Source organism: Ambystoma mexicanum, chromosome 1p, assembly GCF_040938575.1.
Source record: "Ambystoma mexicanum isolate Mex_15411 chromosome 1p, UKY_AmexF1_1, whole genome shotgun sequence".
Lineage (NCBI taxonomy): Eukaryota > Metazoa > Chordata > Amphibia > Caudata > Ambystomatidae > Ambystoma > Ambystoma mexicanum.
In genome coordinates, this window is record NC_090921.1 from 43,581,264 (window position 1) to 43,604,214 (window position 22,951).

Sequence of the window (22,951 nt, forward strand, 5' to 3'; positions counted from 1 at the left end):
TTTGGAAGGCCTTCCAGTGTCATAAATCACCAATGTATCAACTGAAAAGGATACGGAAACCAATAAAGGATACAATTTGGTAGGGCTCTTCCGGATCCTATTTTCACAAGACTTGATTGTAGGCAGGTCAAATTAGACCTTCCAAATGATACAACTCTCTGACTGGATAAAACAGGCAGAGAGATGGATCACTGGAAAGGGCGTGGGAATTGTGTAGGAAGTATGCCTTATGGAAAAAACTGAAGCAATCCACAAAGGTTCCTTGAATAAAACCAGGAGTTGAACAAACGACAAGGAAGGGAAGATTAGTAAGGGAGACTTATCCCGAACGGCACGAGGCTCTCGCTAGATACCAGGTTGGTGCACCACAGGATAGCGTCCAAAGTACTGTGCACAATAACCTTCAAATAGTTCATGAAATACTTCCTTTCCCACGATGAACAAAAATTATAATTTCACCTGTTAACTGTCACAGATACCAAAGGTTCAAAATAGTTCAGAAAACCACTTGCAGGATTGCACGCGATAGAATACACGCAGCCAGGCCAGCTGCGCTTGAAAACAGCGTCCGTGTGTAGATATTTAGCACGCGAACAGGATTCACGCAGCTCAGGACAGCCGCGCTTGCAGACAGCGCCCGCGTGGAGATTTGGCACGCGAACAGGATTCACGCAGCTCAGGACAGCCGCGCTTGCAGACAGCTTCCGCGTGGAGATTTGGCACGCGAACATGATTCACGCAGCTCAGGACAGCCGCGCTTGCAGACAGCGTCCGCGTGGAGATTTGGCACGCGAACAGGATTCACACAGCTCAGGACAGCCGCGCTTGCAGACAGCGTCCGCGTGGAGATTTGGCACGCGAACAGGATTCACACAGATCAGGACAGCCGCGCTTGCAGACAGCGTCCGTGTGGAGATTTGGCACGCAAACAGGATTCACGCAGCTCAGGAAAGCCGCGCTTGCAGACAGCGTCCGCGTGGAGATTTGGAACGCAAATAGGATTCACGCAGATCAGGACAGCCGCGCTTGCAGACAGCGTCCGCGTGGAGACTTGGCACGCGAACAGGAAACACGCAGCTCCAAAATTAGCGTGTGGAGCAAACACAATCAAAATAGGCCAAAGAAGTTGCTGAAGGGAATGCGAGAACGCAGGTCCGGAGTTCAGCTACCAAAACGCCAAAATTGACTTAATGAGAAGCAGCGATTGGAGTTTCCACGCTGCTTATGTACGCACTGCCGTGATACACGTGACGGACCTAAGTCACGTAAAATTTAACGACGTGAAAAATGCAGACGTCAATGCATCGAACAACCTCCATTTTGAGTTGAATGGTCTAGTGGTTCTATGGGCGTAACTCATTTTGTATGGAGAAGTCGTTCCTGGTCCAGAGGTATGTCCAGCAGGCATGACAGTGCCACCCCCCAAAGGAGCAGTCTCTCCCCTTTTCAAGTGGAATCGCCTTAATAAAGCTGGAGCATGAATGTTAGACAGAGGTTCCCAGGATCTATCCTCGGGACCATAACCTTTCCAATCCACCAGATAAAATGGTTTCCCAGACCGTAACCTTATGTCCAGAATGTCATGTACTTCATATTCGTCTGACCCTTTCACAGAAATAGCAACAGGCCGTATAGGCAATCTAGTAGCATCCGAACACGGTTTGATGAGTGACACGTGGAATACAGGATGCGCTCGCCACCGTTGTGGCAAAGCCAGACGGACAGCAGCCGGATTTATAACGTGGAGCACTTCATATGGCCCGATGTATTTAGGCAACAATTTCTTTTTACCGGGTATCCTCAAGTTTTTTTGTGGACAGCCATACCTTCATACCTGCTTTGTAGACAGGTGCAGGGATTCTATGAGCATCGGCATAGGTCTTGTCTCGTTTTTTAGCTTGCTCCAATTGCTGCTTAACTTTCTTCTGTAGACTTTTAAGATCTCTAAAATTACGTCCTGCTGCAGGAGTATCCAAAGACAAACTGGAATCCAAAGGAATGGAACGTGGGTGTTGCCCATACAAAGCATAGAAAGGTGAAGTACCTATAGCACTATGATAGGAATTGTTATAGGCGAACTCTGCTGCCGGCAGAACATTGAGCCAATCTGACTGGATCTGCAGGCACAAACATCGCAGATATTGTTCCATAGTGCTATTGACTCTCTCAGTCTGTCCATCCGTTTGAGGGTGATAAGCACTAGACAATCTGTCATCAATTAGTAATGCCGAATTTAGTGCTCTCCAGAAACGTGACGCAAATTGTGAGCCCCTGTCAGTGATTATCACTGAAGGTAGACCAAAAAACAGGAATATATGCCGGATGAAAAGATCAGCCAGACCAGCAGCTGTTGGTACACCAATACAGGGGATGAAAAGCGCCAATTTTGTAAAGTAGTCCACCACCACCCATATGGAATCGTAGCCTTTATTTCTTGGAAGTTCAACCACAAAATCCATTGATATCATGTCCCATGGTTTTTTGGGAACAGGTAGAGACTGGAGTAAACCCACTGGTTTGCCAGGAGAGTTCTTGAATTGACTGCATACCGAACATGTTGAAACATAATTTATAACATCTTGTGTTATAGACAGCCACCAACACCATCTTTTCAGTAACTCTAGAGTCTTCTTCTGTCCAGGATGGGCGGCAATCAAGGAATCATGACCCCAACTGAGGGCCTTGTTCTGAGTGGTACCAGTTGGTAGAGTACTCCTTGTTTAAAAGGCAAACCATTGTATATATCAATGTTCAATTCCTGAATCAATTGTGGATTTAGTTTCACCCACTCCTGTAACTCGTTTTTTAGGGAAGGTTGTGCAGAACAACTACATATCACGTGATCTGCCAACAACTTATTTTGCACCGATGATTCTTCTTTCACCTCTTCACCGATGCGAGACAAAGCATCCGATTTGACATGTTGTCTGGCAGGGTGATAAGTAATTTGAAAATCGTATTGAGCAAAAAAAATGCCATCTGGCCTGTCTAGCTGTAAGACATTTCATAGTTTTGATTGACTGAAGATTTCTATGATCCGAATACACCACCACCTGATGTTTGGCCCCAAGAAGATGTCTCCATTCTTGGAAAGCATCCTTGATTGCAAGTAATTCACGCTCAGTGACGGTATAGTTTTGTTCATATGGGGTAAGTTTGCGTGAGAAGAAAGCAACTGGATGCTCCTCCTTAGTTTCAGCACAAACCTGCGAGAGTACAGCTCCTGTAGCGACACTGGAGGCGTCTGCTTCAACGATAAACTGACCATCCGGATCAGGATGTTGAAGTACAGGTGCAGTGGTAAATGCTTCTTTTAACTTCTCAAAAGAAGCTTGGGCATTCTGGTTCCAACAGAATGGAATTTTAGAACTAGTTAAAGCTGTCAATGGTGCCGCTGTTTTGGAGAAAGAACGAATAAATCTGCGATAAAAATTCGCAAATCCTAGAAATGACTGTAATGACTTGACATTGTGTGGGACAGGCCAATTCAATATGGCCTTCACTTTGGAACGACTCATTCAAACACCTTGATTGGTAATGTTGTAACCCAGAAACTCCACTTCTTGTGTATGGAAGACACATTTCTCGGCTTTAACAAAAAGTTTGTTCTCTTTGTCTTTGTAAAACAGCTAAGACGTGTTTAACATGTTCTGGAAAAGATGATGAATATATCAAAATGTCATCCAAGTAAATCACCACGAATTGATCCATCATATCTTTAAAGATATCGTTCATGAAGAACTGAAATGTGGCGGGAGCGTTACAAAGACCAAAAGGCATCACTAAATATTCATAAAGGCCGTACCGCGTCTTAAAAGCGGTCTTCCATTCGTCTCTTTCGCAAATGCGAACCAGATTGTAAGCACCGCGCAAATCCAATTTAGAGAAATACTTGGAAGTTCCTAATTGATCTAACAGAACATTAATCAGTGGTAAAGGATACTGATTCTTTATGGTGATGTCGTTAATAGCCCTGTAATCAATGCAAGGCCTTAGATCTCCTTCCTTCTTTGGAACAAAGAATAAAGGAGAGGCAGCCGGCGATTGAGATGGCCATATAAATCCCATATCAAGAGCTTTATCGATGTATTCTTTCAAGACAACATCTTCTTTGAGAGTCAAAGAATAAACTCGACCAGTAGGAATTTTAGCTCCAGGAATTAATTCAATTGGACAATCATATTGCCTATGTGGAGGCAGCCGTTCTGCCTGACCTTTGTCAAACACATCAGCAAAATCTGCATATTCACTTGGTATATGTGTACCGCTCTGATGTACCACACTGATAGTGGAAATTCCCTCAATAGAGGCCAACATATGTGATTTATTTGACACCACCTGGCTGGTAAAGCAATTTTCGTTGAAAAAAACAGAAGGATATTGGATCAATCCCGGAACCCAGTCTATGGCGGGATTATTAAGAGTCAACCAAATAAGTCCAAGTAATATTTTGTATTGAGGAGCCGCAATGACATCGAAGACTATTTCCTCCTAATGACCATTTGATAAAGTCATCTGAATAGGTACAGTCTCCTGAGTTACCATACCGGAAATCAAGACTGATCCATCCACAGTATTACAAGTTTCAGATTTGTTCTTGTCTATAAGGGGTATAGAACATTTCTTGGCATATGTGATATTGATGTAATTATTAGTGGCTTCAGAGTCAACCATAGCCTTGGAAGCCAAGTCTTGATCATTGAAACGTAAAATCATCTCAACAGCTATCGGTGCATGAGCTGGAAATGTAATGGAGTCCGGTGTAACACTCGACACAGGGACTCCTGCTACTGTCGAGTTTTGGCGTTTCCCGAAGGCTTATTTGGTCTTTTAGGACATGCCGCCAATAAATGCTCAGATGAACCGCAATACATACGTAAGTTATTTTTCCTTCGGTTCTCTCTTTCGGTTCTAGACAACCGGCCTCTCACCGCGCTAATTTGCATTGGTTCAGGATCATTCGAAGAAGGTGCCGGTGTATCAGAACAAACTGGTGCAAGAAGGAAAGGTTTTCTCTCCTTTGCGGGCATTTCTTCGGGCATCAATTTGTAAGATTAAATCAAGAAATTCTGAAAAACCTGTAGGAACCACTGGGACCGTGGACAAGGCATCTTTGAGTTCTTCTGAAAGACCCTTGTAGAAAACAGCCGTCTTCTTGTCTTCTGGCCATTGGGTTTCGGCCGTTAATTGGTTAAATCGTGCAGTGTAAGCCAACAGAGGTTGAGTACCTTGTTGTAAATTCAGCAACTCCAGATCTGTGGCTAGAGTAGCGTAGCGCATATCAAAGACTTTGTTCATAGCAGCCAGAAGATCATCGCAATCGTACAACAAGGGGCTATTTGATTCCAATAAAGGATTTGCCCAAGCAGCAGCTGTACCCCCCAAATGGGAAAGAACGAATGCTGCTTTAGTAGTTAGATCAGGAAATGAATTAGGCCGGCAAAGAAAATGAAGTCGGCACTGATTAACAAAAGTTCTGTAGGTTTTAGGATCACCTGTGAACCTTTCCGGGGGAGCCAATGGAAACTGTGTGGGCATAACGTTTCCTGTGATAATGATGGTGTCGTAGTCCCAGATCCAGATGCAGTGGCTACTGGAACCCGTGCTCCCTGAGGAGTGGCATGCATGGCATCTTGCATAACATCCATTCGATGCCGTAGCACGTCCTGTGCCGTAATCATTTCATTTCTCAAGTCAGTGATTTACTGAGTCAAAACAGTTAAAGGATCCGTGCCCTCCATGGCTTCTGATTCTGTCATAAATCACCAATGTATCAACAGAAAAGGATACGGAAACCAATAAAGGATACAATTTGGTAGGGCTCTTCCGGATCCTATTTTCACAAGACTTGATTGTAGGCAGGTCAAATTAGACCTTCCAAATGATACAACTCTCTGACTGGATAAAACAGGCAGAGAGATGGATCACTGGAAAGGGCGTGGGAATTGTGTAGGAAGTATGCCTTATGGCAAAAACTGAAGTAATCCATGAAGGTTCCTTGAAGAAAACCAGGAGTTAAACAAACGACAAGGAAGGGAAGATTAGTAAGGGAGACTTATCCCGAACGGCACCAGGCTCTCGCTAGATACCGGGTTGGTGCACCACAGGATAGCATCCAAAGTACTGTGCACAGTTGTAACGCTCACCTGATTCCCACGGAGGCGCTGATCCCGGCTGGGCTGCTATCGTTTCTTCAATTGAGAAGCTCTACGCTTCTCAATTGGACGACTCTCAGAACTGGGCTTCCTCTTATCGAATGTCTGACTTGCAGGGTAAGTTTTCTGCAGGTGGAAGAAAAAGGGTTAATCACCGTTTGATGGGATTCCTTCTCCCACCAATCGCCAGTTTCTCCCACAGCCTAGCTTTCTACTTGTCTCAGCGAGCTCTCACCTTAGGCGTATAAATGCTGAGCTCTCCATCCTGCATCTGGTGCAGGGGTGCGTGGATTCCAGTTACGTCACTGGATGAGTTCAGTGTTGAGGCTCAAGTCTTTTGCGGCCTTAGTTGTGGCACTGGTGCTGGGATGACGAAGAGCGATGCCGCCGTTACTGCACGAGCGGATGCCTGTAAGTATACTGTAGTCTTTAGGCTTTAAAAGATGGGCACCTCAATAATGTCCCTTTTCCCTTGTTTCAGGCCTCGGGATGCTGAGGGCGTAGTTTTCCATTGCCGCTGCACGTGCCGATGCACATAAGTATAATGTTTGTTGGCCGCTTTTAATGGCACCTCTAATAATGTCCTTTTTCTAGTTTTCAGGTGCCGAGATGCTGCGGGCTTTATATCCATTGCCACTGCACGTGCCGATGCACGTAAGTATAATGATCGTTGGCCGCTTTTAATGGCACCTCTAATAATGTCCTTTTTCTAGTTTTCAGGTGCCGGGATGCTGCGGTTGATGCGACCGCTTCTGCGCGTGCAAAAACTGGTAAGTTAAGATGAATGCGACTGCCTTCACCCGAACCCCTTTTTAAATTATGTCCTTTGCCTTTCAGATACAGAGAAGCTGCCGAAGAGAAGGCCGCGGTTAGCTCCGTTGCAATCACGTATGGATCAGGTAAGCGGGCGCGGCTGCGAGCGAGTTGCACTTTTCTAACCTTATGTTTATTCTTTGCAGGTTTTGCCGGTGACTGGATTCCGGGATCTGGTAAGTATTGTTCTGTGTCTTTCTTCATCCACAGGTTGCTGCGCGGAAGCTGAAGATGACTCTGGACCTGGAATGCAGGAGCCGACTCGGTGAGCGTCCTGCTGCTGCTGCAGAATAACGCGAAGCAAGTGTTTTCCATCGGGCGTGGTTTAAATAGCAGAGAAGTGCTTCCAGTGTGTGTTCTTCCACCGGTTCCAACCAGGTAAGAAAAGAGTTCCTGAATGGAGGGAATAGTTCCTCCCAGCCCTGATGGCTGGGGACTTCAACCAGACTGGATTGTTCTGGGTAAATATGCAGCATGGTCTGCCTCAGGTAAGTCCACCCAAGCATTATTACACTGTTTATCAATATGAGCCCGGCGCCTATGGCGCCGGGACTGAAACCCTTCATGAGCCTGGCGCCAAAGGGCCCCTGTAGGGGTCTGCTGGGTCCGGAGTAGTGGAAGACGGGTCTGCTTCCGAGGGCGCTGGGCCAGTCCTGGCCCCTCGGGAGTAGCGCCCATGACAACAATAACCTTCAAATAGTTCATGAAATACTTCCTTTCCCACGATGAACAAAAATTATAATTTCACCTGTTAACTGTCACAGGTACCAAAGGTTCAAAATAGTTCAGAAAACCACGTGCCGGATTGCACGTGATAGAATACACGCAGCCAGGCCAGCCGCGCTTGAAAACAGCATCCGCGTGTAGATATTTAGCACGTGAACAGGATTCACGCAGCTCAGGACAGCCGTGCTTGCAGACAGCATCCGCGTGGAGATTTGGCACGCGAACAGGATTTGCGCAGCTCAGGACAGCCGCGCTTGCAGACTGCGTCCGCGTGGAGATTTGGCACGCGAACAGGATTCACGCAGCTCAGGACAGCCGCGCTTGCAGACAGCTTCCGCATGGAGATTTGGCACGCGAACAGGATTCACGCAGCTCAGGACAGCCGCGCTTGCAGGCAGCGTCCGCGTGGAGATTTGGCACGCGAACAGGATTCACGCAGCTCAGGACAGCCGCGCTTGCAGACAGCGTCCGCGTGTAGATTTGGCACTCGAACAGGATTCACGCAGCTCAGGACAGCCGCGCTTGCAGACAGCGTCCGCGTGGAGATTTGGTACGCGAACAGGATTCACGCAGATCAGGACAGCCGCGCTTGCAGACAGCGTCCGCGTGGAGACTTGGCACGCGAACAGGAAACACGCAGCTCCAAAATTAGCGTGTGAAGGAAACTCGCTCAAAATAGGCCAAAGAAGTTGCTGAAGGGAATGCGAGAACGCAGGTCCAGAGTTCAGCTACCAAAACGCCAAAATTGACTTAATCAGAAGCAGCGATTGGAGTTTCCACGCTGCTTATGTACGCACTGCCATGATACACGTGACGGACCTAAGTCACATGAAATTTAACGACGTGAAAAATGCAGACGTCGTTTTCCGGGCAATGCATCGAACAACCTCCATTTTGAGTAGAATGGTCTAGTGGTTCTATGGGCGTAACTCATTTTGTATGGAGAAGTCGTTCCTGGTCCAGAGGTATGTCCAGCAGGCATGACACCCAGTGACTACCATCACACCTCTGAAATGTTTCCTGTATGCCTCAGCACAAACCATTAAAGGACTTCGCAAATGTGACCACATAACCCCGACCTTCATTGAACTTCATTGGCTCCGCTCCTGCCGCAAGCATGTATCTTCAAATCCTGCTGCGTCATCTACAAGTCTGTTGCCCTGAAGTCCCCAAGCAACCTCACCGAGAAAATCAAAATCTCTGGAGGCCTACGATCCATCAGAAGCAAGGACATGTGCTGGTTTGAACTCTACTGGTACAGGAAGTAAAGAACCATAACTTCTGTCTGTGCCCCAAGACCCTTCAACCTCCTCCCTGGCAACACCAGATGCACCACCATACTTCTACACTTCAGGGAGAAGCTCACGACCCTCCTCTTCAAGGAATTGCGCCTCCCTACCACCTAAGTCCACTTTTCACCCTACTTGAGACTAAATAATCTGGTTGCTACGTTTTTCTTACCCTGGTTGCTTGTCGATTCCTTCCTGCCCATTGACCACTTTCCCACTCCTCTGTTATTGGCTCCATGATCCCTTGTATCTCTGCTGCCCTCACTGTGTCATTCTCCCTATGATTCTAGAAGCTAGTCCACACTCAACACATTCTATAATGATAACTGGTGACAGATAGCTTTTGCCCTAGAAATGACATATGCAGGACACTATTTGTCTGAATACCATCCATTTTCTGTTCCTGCATTGGTCTGTTCCGTACTGTAAAGGTTATTTTGAGTGCTGAGACCTTTTTAGGGCCTGTGTCCTTGGAAGCCAATGAGGCTTCACAAATCACATTGGGTAATGGCAAGTCTTTATGTACAGGTTCTTGAAAACTCTGCCCTGCACAGTATATCTTTTTGATAGACCTAGGAGAAGAGCACGTTCTCGGGATCTTTCTAGTCTGTAGCCACAATCCTAACCATGTCTTTCAGTACTTGTACCTGCTCCACTGATGGTATCACTGTGCTGAATTGCCGAATTGCCTTCTGCCCTGCTGGAGTACAAGGATGAGTAGAGGCTAAAATGCCCACTTAACCTCTACACTTCTGCAGACAAAGAGCCAACACAATCGTTAAGATAAAACAGGCACAGTCAATCATTCTATCTCACTTGCCTTTTTTGGTAATGTGAGCCAGGCTGTGCTGTTGGTATGCACAAGCCACGCCCAGCCTTCACTGCCGCACCCCAAGTGCAGCCTCTCCACTCCGAAACGACCGTGTTCGCAATCTGCTAAATGTTGGGTGGGCCTCCAGTGCACTCCCTGTTGTTCACCACCTTAACCGAGGTGCTTGCCGGGTTTTCGCTCGCTCCCCACACCGCTGCACAACTCTGAATCGGGGGCAGGGAGATCACAATCACGCCTCAGAGCTACGCATGCCCCCACTCCTACTCCTCAAGCCTGCTAGTACTGTTCCTGATGCGGCTCTGCAGCCGAGCGCACCCTTTCCATGTCGGGCTACCCCACAAGGAAGAGCAGTAATTGCTGTCACCATCCAGACTCGGAATCACTGCCATTGACCATGTTGGTATCCATGAGAATATATATGACAGCCAACCCTCGTCTTTCCCTACATTTTTCGTTTTTGCCTCCATCTTCGTGTGTATCTCAGAGAGCCAGGTGATGGCCTCTGTCAGCTTTCAGTTGCCTTTGTCATTGGCGGGAACAAATGTGAAGCAAGAAGACCCGATCTTGGTGCAAACGCCTCCCTCCATGGCTGTGAAGAGATCTAGAATGTATCTGTCCTGGAGGGCCATTAACTTAAATGCTCTCAGAACTTCCTTAATGGTGTTGAATTCCCTGAGGGTTGAGTTTATCTGCATCAGCTCCCAATGCGTGATCTGGAGCCATTTAGCATTTGTGCTTGTCAGTACTGCTGGAACAATAGATGCAAAAAACATCTCAATTCTGCTGAACAGCCTGTGCTCTGGTGGTATCGCATCCAATGTTTTTTCCTTATCTGATGAGGCATTGTTAACCCTACAGATGTCCTCTTTCTTTTGCTGGCGTCCTTTGTATGTCCTTTGAGGCACTACTAGTGCTCAAGAGTTAAGATGTACAAGTGAGCATATTCCTCACCAGTTGGGTGGCAACTGCAAGTATGCCTTCGACCCACAGGCCCAATGGTGGTCCATGGGCACTGCAGTTCTGTCATTCATGTCTGGTATCTTTGAAATCTGCTTGCATCCTTGATTTTCCCCAACCTCTACTTCGCCAACGTTCTGGAAACATAAAGAAGCTTCCTTGAGCGGTACGATGGGCATGGGCCCTGCTTCATTTTCTACCCATGTGAGTAGTTTGCCACTCGCTTCCCATTCCTTGAGGCACTTGTCATTTTCATCTGCAGTCTTTCCCAGCATTCTCGCATTTCCATTCATTATATTCCTGGGTCCTGTCTTGGGACACTCTAACTGCTTCTGTGTCACTGACTGTACTTCCCCGTACGCAGACCCTCTGTGATATATTCTATACTTTTATCTGTATTCCAGTAATTTTCCAACATTTACTCAGTCTTTATGTAGTTAACTTCGTACGGAATGTCTTCTTGGACATCCACCTTTGGCACGCTTCCCTTGAAATGGTCCTCTTGTCGTGCATAGCAATAAATGTATAAGGCTGGAATCTCAGTTGCCACGAGCGTTTTGGATGCACTCATGGCATAGGGGATAAGAGAGCAGACTAAACGGCTCTCTTTTGTCATTTGTTTACGCCCTTTGGCCATGTGGCTATACCATATATATATTTGACATACGAGCCGGATCAGTTTTGTAAGAATTTACCTGGTTAAAATCTGCTCCTGCACTGCTTCAAGCTCTTTTTACTTCCTTAGGAATGCTTATTGCCTGCCCAGATATGGCTTTCGTAACATCATGGATTGGGATTACGTTAGTAAGTGTCAGACCTTGTGCTTGGGGAAAACCTCAACCTTCACAAAACATTATCACAATATTACGAATTACATTTGCCACGTTGTTATTCTTGGGTGCTTCTTTGTGTTGATCCAAGAGTTTGTGCAGCTCACCTGAAAAGCCTGAGAAATGCGTTATCGTGTTAGTGTGTGTTTGGTTAAGCTCTACGCCTATGGTATTGGGCGAGTGCTGTGAACAACAATCGCTTCCAAGTAGTAATTGTAGACAGACTTCCACGGGTCAATTGCGACTGTCTGGGCTGCATAAAGCAAAAAGGTATTGAAAAACAGTTGTGGAGGAATCATTTGTTCAGTGCATGGCACTGGAGGGAAATACCGTGAACTGTATGTAAAACCGACTTGCCACCCTGGAAAGCGTGACGCATTACTAGTACAACATGGCTGAACTTTTCAAAATCTACAAGGAACTCAACAATCCAACTGCAGTCTCCACCTCTTCCCTTTTTTCCCAGGCTCTCTGCAATGCTCTGTCCTCCCATTTCACATCTAAAACACAGGACATCCTGTCCTCACTCTCCAACACCTCTAACTCCACTCCCCCTTCTGCTCTCTTGCCTCCCTTGGCCCCCCTGCCCCCCTACACTCTCCTTCTTGCCTATAGCACCTGATGAGGTCTCTGTATTAGACTTTCATAGAGCGGACAACTTCAAACAGGTGCTCTCCTGCTCTTCCAGAACTATTAAGAATAATATCTCCTCTCTCACCCCGGCTCTATCCGATTTCTGCAACTACTCCTTCGCCACTGGCTCTTTCCCTCTATCCCTCAAGAACTCTTGTGCACCCGCTCCTAAAAAAGCCGTTTGCTGCCTGGCTAACTCGCCCTATCTCTACCAACCCCTTCTTGTGCAAGTTCTTGGAGAAGTTGGTCTTCCTCCAACTGATCCACCATGCTGAACTTGCTGGTTGTCGCCATGACCTTCAATCTGGATTCCGGGCATCCAGAGGCACGGAAACTGCTCTCTTGAACACCCAAGAAGATCTGCTCGCTAATCTTGACTCCCAACTCTCCTGCTGTTCCCATTCTCCTTGATCTCTCCTCCACCTTTGACACGGTCAAGCATTCTATCCTAATAAAGTGGCTCTGTGATGCTGCTGCATCACGGACCAGGCACTGGAGTGGCTGACCTCCTTCCTAAGTAACCACCCGTCCCAGGCACAACCGGGCCCTTTCTCCTCCACCACCTCACTCTCTACCTGCAGTGTTCCACAGGGCTCTGTCCTATCACTGTGGCTTAATATCTACCTTGGCCACCTGATCACCTCCTTCTCTCCCCATTTCCAGTGTCGTGCTGATGACACACAGCTTTCCTTGAACCTTCCCTCAACTACCTCCTCTTCCTCCTCTCTCATTCCTGATTGTCTGACCACTATTCAGGCATGCAGCTAATGATCTGTCTTAATGCAAGTAAGACTGAGATCCTTCTTATTGGGACACCTGCGTTGTGTTTCCCTCCTGTCCTCTGGCTGCCCTCCTTTGGCCCTCTACCCTCACCATCCAGTAAGGCCAAAAATCTTGGTCATCTTCGACTCCTCTCTCTCTCCTTCATCCCTCACATCTTGGACCTTGCCAAGAAGGCCCACTTTCAGCTTCACCTCCTTAGAGGCATTTTCCCTTTCCTCATCTTACCCTAGAAGCTCAATGTCACCAGAGCTCTGGTCCTCTCTAGGCTGGACTACTGCAGCAGCCTTTTCCTCCCTCTGCCCCCTTCAACTAATCCAGAATAGGGATGCAAGACTTGTCCTTGGCCTCAAGCCCACGGACCGTATCTCTCCACCCCTAAAATCTTGGCTCCCAGTGGCCGCGAGGATCAAATTCAAGATGCTGTACCTCATCCACAATGCTTTTCGGGGCCTGGAACCCTGCTATCTACAACGTTTTCTCCCTACATACCTCCCTGCTAGAACCTTCGGATCTTCTAGCTCCAACTCTCTACTGGTCAAATGCTTCTCCAAGCAGAGAGTTGGAGGTATGTCGCTCTCTTCGGCTGGTGCCTCCCTTTGGAACAGCCTCCCTGCCCCTCTCAGGCTTGAGCTGGATCTCCTTAAGTTCCGGAAACTTCTCAAAACTCTTCTTTTCTCTACCTTTTCTCTCTTCCCCCTCCCCAGCTAATTTCCCCACTGCCGCTGAGACTGGCGGCCTGGTCCTTAATGAGTCTTACAGGTTACCAGGCCCTCTGCCCAGGCGACACCAGCCCCCACGCCCCCCTTAACACTGCCCTCTGGGCCCCCAGCCGGGCGGCTGTGCATCCCCCCTTGGGAAACACGCGCATAGCATTTAGCCAGTGCCATCCCCCCATGGAACCCCTTAGCACTTCTCCTTCTGGGCTCCCACTAGTCCTGGCCCATACCTTGTTCCCTGCTCCACACTCCTTTCCTCTCTTCTGCACTTCTCACCACTGCACTGGCGTGTCCAAATCTCGCGATTGTTTCTTTTACTCCCCTTGTTCCCTCCCCACTTTTCTCTTGTGGCGCCTGGAAACACTATTTTGTTTTATAGGCGCCTAACAAATACTTAATAAATTAAATAAATAAATGGCACCGGGGTCGGGGGGGGGTTAATACCTTGGACTGTATGTGAACTGACTTGCCACCCTGGAAAGCGCAACAGATTACTAGTGCATGGCACCGGGGGAAATACCTTGAACTGTATGTAAACTGACTTGCAAACCTGGAAAGCGCAACAGAGGCAAGTATGACAGATTAAAAACTGTCGTGCCATCATGTAAAGCGCGGCAGATTACTAGTGCATGGCACAGGGGGAAATGCATTGAACTGTATGTAAAACTGACTTGCCATCCTGGAAAGCTAACACAAATAAGTATTTCCTCTCTTGGAATTGCATTGTAATTTTTGTTTTGGTACTATATTTATAAAAGGTTTTTAAAAACCGTATGAAACTGATTTAGCTACATCGAAGTTATAGATTTATTCATACCTTTCATTATCACACTTTTTTCTTAAATGGCACAAAAAAGAAGTACAATTATTTCTTCTGTGCTTTTAACTCACTGTTTTCAATGCATATGTTATGTTTATTTTATTAGTTACTTGTGAACTTTGCCAACGGTTACTATGGAAAATGTGCCTGCATGCACGTTTCTGTCTCTTGGGTGTGCTCTGCGGAAAACACCTATCGGTTTACCCTTTACATGGGATGTCTTTGCTTAAATTAGCTACTTGGGATCATTATTGCTGATTAGAAGTAGCCCTCATTTTGGAAAAGGTCTGAGACCCCTGGTGTTTAATGATGTGTATGCCCCTACCTGGCTTCTTCTAGCCACTGAGGGCTCTGAGACCTATCTTTCTCCTGTCTCTCCAAGTAGGTGCCTTCCCGGATTAGCTAAATCGCTCTATGGTGGTCTTTTTAATCTGTGTATGCGCAATAGCTGGGATTTATCATTCAACCCATGTTAGCCAGATGTTAGCCAGATGTTCCAACGTAAAGGAGTTCTGTTCACTGTTCGTATAGCGAGAAATGAGACCGTTTCTGAAATCGCTGAATGGCCGCTGTTTCGGGCGATGGGCTGCACTGTCTGGTGGAAGACACACTGCCCTTGTAGTGTTGCTGTGCTCAGATGACAGCTTGATTCATTCAGCATGCGCTGGTTAAAACCAAATCCAGAGCATCCTCGTAGGGGCTTCTTAGATGATGGCAACCCTGGCCGCATATGGCATCCTGCAAGGCGACATACCGAGTCTGGAGACACTTGAACATTTAAAAGCAAGCTGTGGTGCCTGTCGGTCTGTGACTGTGCACTCTATCAGGGTACTTTTCAACATGGAGGCAGATTAATTCACTCAAACGTACTTATTGTGTTTGTACAAAACGTGTCAAGAATGTAAGGCTCTGTATTAGGCCCTTTATGCTGAAGGATTTTATAAAATAACATGTTTCATTTCTTTCAACAGGAAAAGGATTCATTACAAAAGCAAAGAGCCTGCCAGGGTTCCCTAAAAGGTGGGATATTCAAAGAAAGAGGGCAAATCCTACAGAATACCGACCGCTCCAGCCCTCTGAACTGGAAAAAAAGCTGATCTACTCGCAAGACAGTCATGCTCCCTACACATGTGCAGAATGCGGCAAAGGCTTCTCAGACCCATCCATCTTACTGAGGCACCAGAGTGTTCACGATAAAGGGAAGCCTCATAGGTGCACATACTGTGGACATGGCTTTCTCCAGCACGCCCAGCTCATGGTGCATCTCAGGAGCCACATGGAGGGCAAAACATTTTCCTGCAGCATCTGTAGAAAGTGCTTCACTAACCGGTCAAGTCTAATCCTGCACAAGAGGCTTCACACAGGCGACAGAACCTATCCTTGCACCGACTGTGAGAAAAGCTTTAAAAAGGGATCCGAATTGTGCCTACATCAGAGGAGCCATTCTGGGGAGAAGCCTTACCAGTGCACAGAATGTGGAAAGCACTTCATGCAAAAGTCCCACCTGAAAACACATCAGAGATTCCACACGGGGGAGAGACTCTACAAGTGTATGGAGTGCGAGAAAAGCTTCACTCAAAAATCTGATCTCCGCAGGCATCAGAGGATCCATACTGGCGAGAAGCCCTACGAGTGCAAGGAGTGTGGTAAACACTTCAACCAGATGTCGAACCTAAGACAACATCAGAGATCCCACATGGTAAGAAGGTCCTAGCAGTGAACATGGGGAAAGAACTTGTTTCGTAACAGGCCCTGGAGCATCCACTCTATGAAGGAGTACTTAGGGCCAGACAGGGTCCCGCATGAAGGAGAAATCAAGCCAGCATAGGGAATGATATCAATTTAAAACAAAATAATTCAGCTTTGAACATAAAGATAAAACATTCCACAGAGTATAAAAACAATGTTTAAACAACTAACTGGGGCGCCTGAACCTGGAGACCGAAGCGCTGGGGGAAATCAAGTTCATGCCAAGAATATGCACCCTAAGAGCTGGAGGCCCTACCCTTGCAGATAAAGGCATGTCAGCATACCCGTCAATCGCACATGACCCGAATGAACATCTGGTTTACCATTCTAATAAAACCAGCCAGAAGATACTCCTATCAGCACGAGTAGTCCTTTTTCTACTTGTATCTCCATCAAGCCATAATGGTAGCGAGCACCGCACTGGCAATGCTCTGGGGTGCAGGGATATGGTGTTCGCAAGAGAGTATGGGGGAGATGCACTCAATCCATGCCATTTCCTTCTCGGCCTGTGGTGTTGTAGATGGCCAATTTGGGGTCAAGACTGAAGTGGAAATGTGCCCATTTGCAGGATTTAGGAGAGAATGGACACGCTTCCCTGTGACCTTCACTTTCAGAGTAGCTTCCTCCATTATTATTTTGGGGCATAACAACATCTGTTATTATATCACCGTACTAATTTCTGAAAATAATGTTGACACAATAGAGTAGCATTTTCAAAAATGTTCCATGTGGTCTGAAACTTCCCTTTATGTTTTCTGTAATTCCACAGTACTTCATTTTCTGGCTCCTTTTTGTAAAGTGTCCTTGGGAACTACACGATTCAGTTCTGGTATGTGCCTTCAAACTATAACATGCTGTTGCTTTATCACGGATGTTAAGAGCTCTTTCAGGTACCACCAGGAAGCACTTTCTCTCAAGCCCCAGTCTTTCATTTTATAGTGTCTGAAAAGTAAAAGGAACTATTCCTTGAAGTTCCGGCGTGCAGCAACTTTCCTCTCCGGTTTCAGTGCTGGCTTTTATGTTGTGGTGTTCGGCTTTATACAATGCTTTGCTGCCAGTTGTTTGATCTCTTGGTGCAATGGGACCTGGAAAAAAAGGGTGCTAGAGATTGGTTAGTTGGGACAGAAGGAAAATGCAAGATAGCTGTTCCTGGATAACGTGTGCATGTCTGTTCCATGGTTGCTTGTGTCAAGAGCAAGTGAGGTAGCAGTAAGCAGATGGGAGCCTTGTACGGCCATAGCATGACGATACTTTGAGCAGCAATTGTGTAGCAGTAGTGTTCTAATGTATGATGTATCTTCAGAGGGTGTGTTCTGCTGATGTGTGTTTGTGTGAATTTAGTTTGATGCATATGTGTTGTCATGTGAAATGTGCACGTATCTGTGTATAGAGCAGTCGCTTGAGACACGGCTGGGCATTTGGGGCATCTATTCAGTGTATGCCTCGGGACAGGCTCTCTGGACCGCAACCCCTGTCGCTTTACTGTTCTAGATCTCTCTGGCCCTCACTTAAGCCCTGTTGATGTTCTCCCAGTTGCAAGCAGTGAGTCATCCATACACCTGTCTGCGCCAACCCAACTCTCGGTCGCCTCCTGTGCATTACCACTGCCACCTGGTTTTCTCACTGCTGATTACAGGCACTGTATCCATCAGCTAGAATTGTCCTGCTTTTATACTCTGCACCTCTGCTGTAGACATCATGGGCCTCATTACACGGAAGGCGGTAATGGTTAACGGCCACCGTTAATGGTAACGGTGACGGTTAACCATTACCGCCTTACTATGAGGTCCCTTAGCGGGTTGGTGCTTTAACGCCTGCTTTTTGCAGGCGTTAAAAACCAACCCGCTAAGGGACCTCAGAGCTAATTACGGCACCGCAATTTTGCGCCTTCCCCATTCCCTTAGAGCCCTATGGGGCAGAAATGGGAATGGGGAAGGGCAATGGCGGAAGGGGGATTTACCGCCCCACCAACCTTGGAATGGGGCAGTAAATCCCCTTTCCGCATGGTCCAGGGTGCTAATAGCACCCTGGATCACCGCCTTCCGTGTAATGAGGCCATGTCACCCTTTTCCCCAGTTGCAGTGCTTTAATTGGGATGAGACATTGACGGGGGGGAGGGTGTAATGAGGATGTGTAGTCTGAATGATTGGCATAGTCTGAAGTGTGCTGTGCATGTCTTGCAAGTAGTGGAATAAGCTGAAAGAATATGCATTTGAATGACCACCGTTAGTGCGTCATTGTCCCCACAGCAATGCAGCTTTATGCAGCCTCAGAAGCAGCCTCAGAAGGGGAACCTGCATGAAACTGCATGCTGTGGGGACAATGAAACACTAATGGTGGTCATTTACTTTTTCCGTGCAGCAGATCTGAATCTGATCCCTGTTGGTGACCAGACAGTGTCACAGCCTATTGTGCTATTTGGTAAATGGTGGGACTCTTTTGTTTCATTCAATAGACTGCTTGCCACAGTCTATTGAATTAAACAAAAGAAATCTAGCACCTCCCAAATAGCACAGTGATGGGTGATACCATGGCGAGTGGCGCACACTGCAGGTTGGGATTTTCCGTGCACGCTGAGATTTTTTGCAGTCTTTGTGGAGATTTGTAGTCCTTTGCTTCTTGGAGATGCAGCAGATTTCGCAGCTTGGATGTTTTGCTCAAAGGCCTTTTCCAAAACAGTTTACAGACGCTCTAGTGTTCAAACATACTGGTAACTCTAGGAAAGTGTGAGGAGAGGAGGGACCGGCAGGAGGATGGAAAAAAGTAAATTGATCAAGCATTTTAAAAGGGGCTCTAAAAACTAACGGAGTGCTTGACTGGTGTTGGGCTAAGCAGGCAGTGCTCAGGAAAAAACCTCTGCTTTGAAGCGGCATGCTGCCTGTTCTATAAAATACAAAGAAAACCAAGGCAATCCAACACCTACTATATGGCACCGCATTGTGCTATTTGGAAGGTGCTGTATTACATTTGTTGTATTCAATAGACTGCTTTCCACATTAAGCCCCTAATGGGCTGTATGTGACGAGCAGTCTATTGAATGAAACTCAACATCTACCAAATAGCACAATGCATGTGATGCTGTATTTTCAAGGGCACAGCTCGCGTTTGAATCCTGGCAGTGAAACGGGAAATAAAAAATAAAGTGGAATGCATTGGTGAGCGGAGGGAGCTCTGGCAGGGCCCTGGCTCAATGGATCTTTTGGGAGACTGCCGGGGCTGAGCCCTGACCCACTTAAAGGCCTGCCCAGTTGTCTTATGCAGGTGCTCTGCTTGCAGCCTCCGTCCCCAATAGATTCTCTCTAGCAGAATCTGTTTTTTTGTTTTTCCCCCCAGCAGTGCCGTAGGACTTCTCAGTCACTTCACCACAGCACCTAGGAGTGGAAGGAGTTGGTCTTGGAGCACTGTATAAAAATGTGATCGTATTTCCAAATCAGACGTCAGTGAGTACAACCTCGGTGATTGTACATTTTTGCATATATCCAGAAATATTTCATGTTCCATTCTTATTACATCCTATATTTCTCTTATGTCCTGGCTCTCCATCCTGGAAAAAGCTGGCTAAAACAGATAGCTGCCCCTTTTAGAAAAAAGTTGGTGAGACTACATTATGCGTACGTCCCACCGCATGTTGGGGAGGAACTAGCACCTTCCTGCCCCCCCCCCAAGCGCTTCACAATTAGGCAAGACTTCTCTGAGCACTACAGCACTGAGAAAGTGTTTATCATGCAAAAATATTCACACACAGGCGTGGCCAGCCACTAAATGAAAATAGTACTTAGGTTTTAAAATCTCAAGGCACAGTGAATGCAGCTTGTGCTAAAAATACACTACAGGCATTGCCCGTGTGCCAGGCTAGCTCTGAGAGAGCATATGAAGTGGCTGAGCAGCTGTTTCCAGTCCATCAAAAGCCCATGTATACTAAGAATAGGAGTGTACATGCTTAATGCACGAAATACAACATTATGGAAAAACAGGGTTTTTAGGAGAATTACTGGACCAGATATTGAGTGAAGTGTTGAGAGTATGGCGGGAAGGTGTGTTTATATATAAATGTTTGTAATATAGAAAATTATGCTAAACAAGAGCTACAATGTATTCCTGCATAGGCAGCAGTTTGCGAAGTAGTTTGTAACCTGACCATGCAAGAAGGAAGACTGCAGCGGCCCTTGTAAGGCAAGAAAAACAGTTTTGGATGAGCTATGCCAGTATCCAGTAACCAAGTGGAACAGTATATAAGGCACCTGCTTGTTATCAGTCTGGAGGAGCCGGCCACCGAAGGACAGAATGCTGGTCGGGGGGGGGGCAGAGTCCGTTGCCCCCCATCCTCATTTTTGGACAGATGAAATTGTTATCCCCGCAAGACAAGCCTCTTGGCCTTAATTCCCCTCGAAGGATGAACTTTAATCTGGTGTGAGCGTGATTAGGGGGTACCTGTATTTAAGGGGTACACCTATAAGTTGTGCTACCTTTCACGCGTGCCATTCCCACACCTCACCCCTATGTCGCCACTGCCCACACCCAGTTCTTGTTTTTCCATTTACTGGGTGGGTCAGAATTGCTGCACTCTGTTACTCCCCGTTTTCTAGGGTGTACTCTCTTACCTCTCCAAACATTTTCCATGCGATACATTTAAAAAAAAATGTTTTACACAGCGCTGTGCCTCCCTCCGAGGTATGCCATTTACAATGAGATTCAGGCAATGCATCATCCATTGTAGGAAGCAATTGTCAGCGGCCGATCCTCCTCGTGCCTGCGTCTGATGCCTGGGTATCCATCACCCAGTGTGTTTGTGTGTTTTCTGCTGTGGAATTAACCTTAGGTGTCTGCGTAGTCATCTTCTTTCCATGTCACAGCTGGGACCGGTTCTGAAGGCAGCCAAGGACTTTGTACGAACCAGGAAAGAGGCCAACATCGGTAAGACAGGGACCGTACCTGCAGGCTGGGCACATGTTTCGCCACCAGCCCTCGGTACCCATGTGAAGACCGCCTCCCCATTTCTGGGGTCTTCTCAGGACCGTTTAGGGGGAAACCCTGGGCGCTTACACCTGTGCGTTCCTCTGAGTGGGAAAACTTTAGTACCTCCCCGGCGGGAAAGGTTCTGAAAAGATCCACCTAGTACTGGATGATTTGTTCACCCCAGACAAAATCACTACGTGCCGGTTAAGAGTTCCTCTGCCTCAACAATCCCAAAAAGAGGCAAAATCCTCAGGGGTCGATTCGGTACCAACTGATTCCCCTTTGTCTGCTTCAGTACCCAAGGGGGCTACTGCAGGTAAGTCTTCCAGTACCTCGGAACTGAACGAAAATCAGGTTTCCGTTTTGGCAACTGCAGTTGAGCCTTTCGATTCTTCAGTAACGTAAAAGACAGCAAAAAGCTCACATAAGAGGCATAAAAATTCCCGTTCGAAATCTAGCTCGATACCAGCCTCCCCAAACAGGTACAAACGAAGGAAGTCTTCTAATGACACAATTCCAACTTCAGTACCAGATAGTCAAAATTAGCATATCAATCTAATTTCGGACTGAGAAGATTTTGATTCTTCAAAATACTTCACAGTGCCTCCAGTGAGGACCAATACTCCAGACATCTTTCCATGATTATTTCTTCATACTGCGGAAATGTTGGCAGAACCTGTTCAGGCTCGCTCATTCTGCTCTACAATTGGTTTTAACCAGTATACAGGTTCCAAGACCGGTATTGTCCAATATACACATTCCTGCAAAACAAACTTCTAGGACTGATTCTTCAACATTTCCTTTGAGACTGGAAGAAACCCAAAGGGAACCGTCAGATATGGCTAATGAGATTACCAACACAGTCCTCAAGGCTATGTTATCTGAGCCCTTTCTTGAGGTCTTGGCACAAGGCATTAAAGATAAAAAATGACTCCTTCAATTGTATTGTGTCCTCCAACGTATTCCTCATCTTTGATAATCACATCCAGCTTCGGCTGCTTCGGAAATAAATTCTCGGCAGAGGGCGCCATGCGTCGATCGAGTTGATGTCCGTCGAGGGTGACATCATTGGGTGTATAAGTAGCACACGGTGCCCGTTGGCCTCAGTTCATTTTTTCCACAAACGGTTTTGCTTCGGAGACTCGCCGCTCCTCGCTAGTAATTATTTGCTACGCAATTCCTTATCAAAAATATACCGACAATTTCTTCGTCTTCCACCCCGACGACGCCTCGCACAACCTTTAAGAAGTGTAAGGACTGTGATTCAAAAATGTCGATCACGGATCCGCATCGTTCTTGCCTGTGGTGCTTGGGGGGGGGGGGGAGGGGGGGGCCTTGACACTGATTCCTGCGCAGCGTGTCAGGCTATGATGGGAAAAAGCCCTGCTAGAACAAAAGCGTAAGTTACAGGTAGGGAAATTGCCCTGTAAAACTAAAACCGATCATTCCTCGACCGTCAATTCTGGAGATCGTTCTCCTCGACGTAAGATGTCATGATTCCTGCCCCTCATGTCCCCCAGCCCTCCTAAATGTCAGGCTGGAGCCAGGCCACGATCACCTAAATGGCCCTCCATCCCTCCAAAGACCCACTTGGAGTCAGACTTGGCGCTTGTGGCACCAGACTCACTTGCTCCCATAGGATAACATTGGGGATTGGACTTGTAGTGCATTGATGGGGACAAGATGGATGCC

The 22,951-nt window shown here is 46.9% G+C and overlaps 1 protein-coding gene across 1 annotated transcript in view; it reads left to right on the forward strand.

Annotated features, from left to right (window-relative positions):
• LOC138565930 (uncharacterized) overlaps positions 1 to 16,653 on the forward strand; it is a 40,954-nt gene extending 24,301 nt beyond the window's left edge. The window contains exon 3 of the mRNA XM_069643043.1: positions 15,526 to 16,653. Within this exon, the coding sequence (XP_069499144.1) occupies positions 15,526 to 16,268 (743 nt within the window). The 3' untranslated portion in view covers positions 16,269 to 16,653. The remainder of the gene's footprint in view (positions 1 to 15,525) is intronic.
• The last annotated feature ends 6,298 nt before the right edge of the window (positions 16,654 to 22,951 follow it).